At 43.5% G+C, this 8,196-nt stretch overlaps 1 protein-coding gene across 1 annotated transcript; it reads right to left on the bottom strand.

Annotated features, from left to right (window-relative positions):
• Positions 1 to 205: 205 nt before the first annotated feature.
• Positions 206 to 1,338, bottom strand: LOC116417345 (uncharacterized protein F54H12.2-like). Its single transcript, XM_031930074.1, has 3 exons — positions 1,279 to 1,338; positions 547 to 1,222; positions 206 to 468 (listed from the first exon to the last, which is right to left on the bottom strand). The coding sequence occupies exons 1-3, from the start codon at positions 1,336 to 1,338 to the stop codon at positions 206 to 208; spliced, it is 999 nt and encodes a 332-aa protein (XP_031785934.1).
• Between the last annotated feature and the right edge of the window lie 6,858 nt (positions 1,339 to 8,196).

Here is an 8,196-nt window from a genome sequence, read left to right as displayed (position 1 = left end):
AATTCGTGCGGTGGCAAAATCACCCAATGAGAAATGACGTGTCCTTGCAGAGAAACTACTTCTTTGGGCAAAAACTTGTCTTCTTTGTCCCTGAAACCCTGAAGTTCTATCACGTAATCGTAATCCATGGTGAATGTATCGGGTGCTGCTGCTACAGCGTCAGAACTCTTATACTTTTTTTTCTCTCTCCCACCACCCAGCCACTTTAGGAATTAAAGTCCGTTATAATTTGTCTATTCGAGTCGATTTCGAGCACGTTGTCAAACTCTGCGTAAACAATGCAGTTTAGCGTTTCCGTTAGAGCTTCGGCGAAACGCACCTCAACGCGTAGAGACCCCGAGCGAACGAGATTCCAATGGCTGGTAAAATGCGCTGACAAATCCGGTGTCAGATCTAAAGCAAACAGGCAAAATCCGTTGGGATAACCGTAGCGATCGATATCGAGACCCTCATTTAGGTAATGTATACCTGTGCCGGAAAAAAGCGTATGATAAACGTCTACGTATAGCTTATGGTCACCGGTAAAGCGTGGCTGCAACGGCCTACTGGGGACTTGAACGCCGTCCACGTAGAGCGAAATAAAGTTTATGTTAAAGTGTTGAAAATTGAAAGGGTTGAGCTTTCTATTGCCGCTGAAGGCTTTATTTTTAACAAAGCCCAGGATGATCCTTTTGGGTAGCTGTCCTAGTATAACGTTGTCCAGGGTGTCGCCGAGTATACCGCTGTGCAGCGTAAACGACTTGACTTCGGCCCTTGTTAAGGGGTATTTGGCTGTTGTTTTAACAAGAACGTTCGCGTGCGCTAGTAAAATACCCGGGCTTATCTTGGCACGACGCACGATCATTGTGGCCTCCTTGATGTGCACCGAAAATTTTCCGTTATCGGACCAGTCCATGAGACAAAAGGCGTCTTTGCTACGAACCAATCTTACTCTCACGTCTACACCGTTGATTAGGAATTTCGGTTGATTAAAAACGTCACAATGCAAATGTCCGATCATGTCGACGGCCTTGCCACCAGCTGTAAAGAACAGTCTGTTAATGAGACCTTGATTCGCACCATCAGCCTTACGATCTAAATTTGGCGCGGCATCCATGGCATCAGCGGTATCGATGATCCACAAAGCAGACGTGAGATGAGAGCGCATAGCAGGTGCCGCATAATTTAGCAGCGTGTCTATGTAGGCTCTATACGGATACGCATTGTTTGGCGGTGAAACTAACTTTTGATTGAAAAATATGTCAATCTGATCAAACATTGAGTGTATAAAGGGCCAACTTTGAGATTTTCGCTGGGTGTATCACTAGCTGGTAGTATTTGAATGGTCAGGTGCAACATGGTGTGCGCGAGATCGACGTAGTGATCGGTTGAACTTGGAATTAAAAATTCCAAGGGTTAGTCACCATCGTCGCTGAGCGACGAAATGGGTTTGTAGTAGAGATAAGCGCTACTTTCGATGGATGTTTGAGTGAAAGGAAGAGTAAAGAGATCTAGCTCGCTCTTCATTCGCTCGCCGCTGCACGCGTGTAGATACGCCATTGTTATTAATTTTTAGGACCGAAAATATCTGTCACACTTCTGATCCGTCTCTTTCTCTTCTTTTTGCGCTCTAATTTCTTGCTTGGTTTTTTGCTTACTCGCTTTTTTGATTTTGCCTTGCGACGCACGTTGCGTACCGGTGCACGGCTCTTCTTCGACTGCCGTTTGCGCTTGGCAACAGGACCTATATAGCCGTTACCGCTCATCATCATTTGATCAAGCTTGTTTTCTGCTTTTCTTTTCAAATTTTTACCCGACTCTTTCAGTCGACCGCTGAGGGCTTCTTTAAAATTAGCACCGTTATTGGCGACGTCGTCGATTACATTCAGGCCCGCGCGAATAGTTTCTTTGCCGACCGCTTTGGCACCGCGCGCGAGATAAGGTGCTATTCGACGAAAAATCAAGCCCAGAAAGCTTCCAATACCTGAACCTCGTTGGTAAGTCGCTCCGGTGTATACAGATTTTACACCGGCGTCGCCACCGACTTGGTCGTTGTAGTAATGAATATAATGACTCATTTTTATGCCTACAGATTACGCTTAAAGTGAAGCGTAACCGTCAGTGTCCCGTACTCGAATGGTATTTTTTCACCGTGCTGATCTCTTATATCGATAACGATATTTTGGAAAGAGTGCTGCAGCAGTGGAATGTAATGGATCGGTGCAAACTGTTTAACCATGTACGTGCCGAATTTGTACTTTGAGTTTTCAACTTACAAAAGTGCCTGTTTGCCTGTGCACGGCATCTTCGAATCCAAATACGCGTCGAATTTTTTCATTAAAGGTTGTATAATGAGGATATTTACATTTACAGGTACGTCTCAAGGTGTAGAGTAGCCTTTCTGAAATTCAGTCGGTGCGAGTATTTGATGCTCGCGAATATCTCGTACTTTGTTCAATTCTTCGGCCAGCTGGTCCACAGTTTCGTATATTCCATGAGGAAAATTGTAGTACTGATCGCCGTCTTAGCTGGTCTCACTGCCAAGTTTAAAAGTGTAGTACGCCTCGGGTTCTTGAATGTGCATAACGGTGTGCGGCATGTGGAATTCGGCTAGGCCCACGTGCCAATCTCCTGTCAGTCTTATTTCGCGGCACAGATGCGTGCTGAAACAAGTTGTCGCGTTATCGGGAAAATAGACCAAGCTGCTGTTACTCGGTAGCACGAGATAAAAGTCGTCCGCGTTATCCATAGTTTAAACACCTTTGATTCGCTGAGCTCGCTTTTACCCAAGAGTTAAATTTATCGGGATATCCCAGCCACTTGACAAACAATTATTTTTTATTTCCGCGACCCTTGGTTTTAATTACACGCTCTATCTTGAATTCTTGATCAGTTATACGAGCAGCGCCTACGCGCACCAATTCCTCATTGTAAAAAAATCCGTCAATGATTTCACCATTGAGATCCTCCAATTCGTAAGTGTAGATACCTTGCCGCTGAGTTACGCGTTTGATTTTGAAAATTTCTTCGCTAAAGTTTTTTTCGAACCCTTTCGAAAAGGTGCCCTTGGATCGACTGATGCGCACGTAGTCGTTGACACGGTATTTAGGCTGTATCGGGTGCTTCTTTTCTCGAGCGTGGCGCTGCTGCTCTACGTTGTTGCGGGCTTTGTGCGCATTGTAGAGATTAACCGCAGCAGGCCTCATATTTGTAGACGTGTGAATCGTGTTTGAACTCGTCGCGAGTCACAACCTCGTGAGTAAGTGTGCGCCTGATTGTTGAAAAGTGTACCTTAATTGTACGCTTTTCCTTGACGGTGTCGCTTTTGTCGGCATTTTCACAAAATTCATCGTCAATTAGAGATTTTATGCTGTCAAAATATATCTTTAATGAATTATTGTAATTTAGACGTATACCTTTGACTTTACAACATTCTATAGTGGCACCGGTGCCCGGTGTGATTGCCCGAAAAGCGTAAAATTTCGGCGCTGAAGACATCATGGTTTCTATGTACGTACCCTCGCCATAACTTCTTAACTCATCCGTCATGGCACCTAAGAGATTACCTATTGGCGGCTCATATTCGCCCGGGTCGTTTTCATTTTTCACAAAAATGCACGAGTCTGTATCGCAGTATAGTAGGCGCGATCCGAGTTTTTTCAAGTAACCATACAGTTCGAGGCGTGCCTGCGCCGTTGTGTACGCTGCTATGACGACATTCGTATACGGTGTCGATGTTACAGCTTCTTCTCTGAATTGCCAATTTACATACAGAATATCATCATTGATAGGTAAGATGTCGAAAACCTTATCGGTAGTAAATAAAAGCTTCAACAAATTTTCGCGTGATTTGACAACAGTGGTTTGTTTCATATTTATGCGCTGACCGAATTTACCCCATAAGCTATTTAAACAAAGTTTGGCAACAGCCCGTAATCCAGGATTTTTTTTAATTTGTTCACGATCTAGAACGATACCCTCATCACGCTCGTACTCGGCTAAATACCGCGCTTTCGCATTTTCGTTCATACACCAGCTGGGCCAGTCGGAGGCTTCTTGTTTTATCTTCAAAAATATCATCTACGAAAATACGCGGATGACCGATTGGGAATTTTCCACGCTTACAGATGTACGGGTACAGCAAACAAACGTCTGTATATTTGATTTTCTCGCCGTCTTTGACTTTGTAAAAAGGTATGATGTTTTCTGTTCGCCCTCCAAAAAATGCATCTCGCGGATTTAAAGTTATTCGACTCATTAGAGGATGATTTTTCACGTAGGAGGCGATCTCTTGGTTTCTCAATTTCACCTTGTCAAACTCGCATTCCCATATACTACGAACATCGTAGCCGCAATCGCGTATTTTTTGCATTTTAGACATTATGTTTTCGTATGCGGCGTTAAAGGTGCGACCATAAGCCAGCGATTTCTCACGCGCTTTATCAAAACATTTCGGGCAGCCGTGCGTGTAACAATCCTCGTACTTTTGCCTTTTTGCTCTCTATTTAAGGGTGGTAAAAATCCGTCCACTAGAAAACCCTCGGGTAATCGAAACTCTCGAGCGCGCCCCGCGTGAATGATTTCTCGGCCACACTCGCGTTTGCACTGAACCAACCACTCTATAGATTTTTGAGAATGTTTGTCACCTCGGCGATAACCGCTAGCAGGTACCTATAGTCTTATCGCATAAGAAATTTTTTCTGTACACAAGCGAGCAAGCACTTGCTACAGTAGTTGCTTCAACGAATGGACAGATTTTACCCACATTCAGAAATATCTCTCGAAAAGCAACACAGGCGCGTCGCAAAATCTCCACATCCATACGGCAGTATTCTACTATTTCTTTTTGAAAATCGAAAACATAATCACGTCGAGTTTTGTTGTTATACCACGCGTAGAACGCTTGTCGCTCTTTGACAGACATAGAATCTGGCGCGTAAAATCTTTCAGCGGGTAGAGGACCGACGTCATTTTCGTTCTCGGGGATATTAAACAAATGCGGGAAATAGCCCTTTTTCGCGCACGGTGGCAAGCCAAAAGTTTCGGGCAATAAACTTAAGCACATGTGAAGATAATTTAGACTGTCAATAAATTTGGTACGGCCACATTGTAGCAAAACGATATTTTTCCATTGAGCACGACACGAGGATTGGCATTTTCACACTCTTCGACTATATACTTCAAAATAAACTGGGCATCGAAACCACTAGCATTGTGCGCGATGCATATAATACGCTCAAACACCGATTTTTCACGAACATATAATTCAATGAAATGCGTTATGGCGTTTTCTCGAAAGATGTGTTCGCGTATACCGCAGATGTCGCAGCATATTTTCATATCATCGGCGCGTGTCAGACAGTCCATACACAAATGTTGAACAACGCATAGATTTGGAGTATGCAAACGCGTATCCGCTCGCATTTTATACAATGTATCTTGTTGTGTTTGAAAATCGTAAAACACGTAAAGGTACTTTTTAAATTCTTATAGCTGTTTTGGAGCGCGCACAATCTGCATGTAACACGCGGCGTTTGTAGAGTGCCGTGACTGACAAATTTTACAAAATAAAATACTACATTCATGCTTTCCACGATGTATGTGTACGCGTTTCTGACATGTTTGACATATTTTCAACAAATCGCAAATTTTCTTATTTCTAAACAAGTGTTTCCGAAAAAACTTCTAAAGCAGTCGTTGCACTTAATCAGCTGAATGTCGTCTTTGCTACAACTAGGTGTAACAAAACAACGCGGGCATATCGAGTTACAGACGTGTCGATCAACGTACTGATACTTTTTATTACAACGGTCACAAAAAATTTACTTTTAGCAGCACCCGTTAAATTCAAAATTGTATCAAAATGATGTACGGCTGTATCGTGACAAATATTAACGACTTTCACGTACTACAGCCCATGCTTCTTTCGTCGTGTCAGTCGCGTCTTCTTTTAAGTTAACAAAAGCCTCACCAACAACTAATGCTCGCGGCAAGCACAAATTATCAGAGTTTCGAATGATGGAAATTAAAGACCGTTGACCCAGCATATTTATGCCAAAACTTTTCTTTCGTCCAGCTCCAAGCGGCACCTCCACGTACGTAGCTTCAATAGAAAAATTATCGTCTATTTCGAAATTGTCATTGCTCTGCTTGCGTTACTCCGCTGACAAGCATCCATAAATCATCCACGAAAAAAATTGCGACTGGCCGTAGGGAAATACCAGCTGAACCGCGCGCGAAATTTTCACTATTTATCGTAACGCCTATCAAATCACTACTGCCCGCCATTAATACTAAATACGCGTGAATATCGCGCATTACTAACTCAAGCCACAAAATAGGATCAAAATTTTCAGGCATAGTTTCTAACACACGCATGACTATTCGCACACCATTTACACGAAATCTACATACATAGTGATTACACTCTTCTATAATGGCAAATCGAACACCTGGACCTTGAATTCCCATATTATTATCGCTTTCTCTAACGCTACCCTCGACGCTATCATTATCGCTGTGTACACGTTGCTTTCCTCACGATGCACACTACTGTCGCTATGTATACTACGCTCACCACTACTACTCCGGCTGCTGCTGCTGCTACTACGGGTGCCGCTGCTGCTACGGCTGCTGCTGCTGCGGCTGCTGATTCGGGTGGCAGAGCTGTCATTATCGCTACTTTGACGACGAGGCCGACGACGTACCTCTGATCCCCCGCCTATCTCTGTTGGCGTATTTACAGCAGTATTTATGACACTTTCGGATGAATCGAAATCGTCGACACGGTTCTGCATTTGAAACTCCGGCGATATCGAGGCACTACAGGCTGCTGCAATAATAGTTTTACAAAAAAAACAAGTCTATTATTTTATATAGCCATTATTTTTAAAAACACACATGCGCGAAGTAATAAATGTTTTCTTTTGAATTCATTCTTCTGGCGGCCCATTAAAACTTCCATGAACACGGTCCAGTAAATCTACGATGTCCGGCGCTGTATACAGAGTAGAATTTTCGTCTTCGCATCGCAACTCTTGGGCTCTACGCCCGTTGTATATACAATCAATATAAACCTCTAAATTTGGCGCGTTGAACCGCTCTATGGAATCGGTGCCATTTTCGACTCGTCTTATAACTTTACTTTAAAAAAAAAAAAAGAATGAAATAAAAATGTAAATAAAAAATTTACTCAAACTATAAAATATCAGAAATAAAGATTAAACTTACGCTCATTTATCCTATTGTCAAAAGCATATCGTACCGATGATACGTCAATCGAGCGCGATCGACGATCTGATGATAAGAACGCTCGGCCTCTGGGACGGGCCGCGAGTAAAAGTTTTGTATTGCTGCGCGCTGAACATTGTTTGTAGAGACTGCCGTTGCTGCTGCTGTAGCTGTGCTATTGGCAGGTTCATCATCTTCGTCACTGCTTTCAGATACTGATCGTGCATCGATATCACTCTGCACAGCTTCGTTCGGCACAGCATAATTACGATGAATCACACGTACCAAATCACCTCTCGGATATGATCGTCCGATAAAAGCCCGATTAGAAGCTTCGACGTCTGGAGATGAAAAAAAATCTTCTTCCGAACACGACTCCTCATTCTCGTTATCAGCACGTGGGGTCGAACACGCCTGCGGAGGCCCTATAGGCGACAACGGCGTGAAATCAGCGTCACCCTCTCCGCTACTTTCAAGCATCGTAAATCTGCTAAAAATTTCGACTTGATGACTGTCGTTTAAACGCTCTATCGTAGGAACAGAGGTTGCACACGCACTTGTAGCTGTGTCCTCGTCGGTATATGGTACAAGCGCTGATGGGCCCGATACACGTTGGCGTGATCGCGGTACACTCGTACCAGCACCGTCATCGTCACCGTCGTCATCGTCCAAATCGTAAGACAATCTACGTTTTGCAGATCGCAATGGTACCCATCGACGTATAGTGTCGCCGTCGCTGTCATCACTCGAGGACAAAACGGTATAAATTTGCCTATCTTCTTCATCGCCATGATCGTCGTCATCGCGCGTTTCCCTTAGAAGATTTTCGCGCCCTGTAAAACATATTTTATAAGAAATGCGTTGATTTAAAAAACTAATATTACAAAGTTGAGTACTTACCAACATATTCGTCGTATTCAGTCATTAAACACTGCAAAGGAACCATCTGATGTAGATCTCGTAGTAAAATTAATTCGGCCGCTGTGC

Source organism: Nasonia vitripennis (assembly GCF_009193385.2).
Source record: "Nasonia vitripennis strain AsymCx chromosome 4 unlocalized genomic scaffold, Nvit_psr_1.1 chr4_random0008, whole genome shotgun sequence".
NCBI lineage: Eukaryota > Metazoa > Arthropoda > Insecta > Hymenoptera > Pteromalidae > Nasonia > Nasonia vitripennis.
The sequence above is the reverse complement of the archived record's forward strand: the minus strand, read 5'-3'. Positions and strand labels throughout refer to the sequence as shown.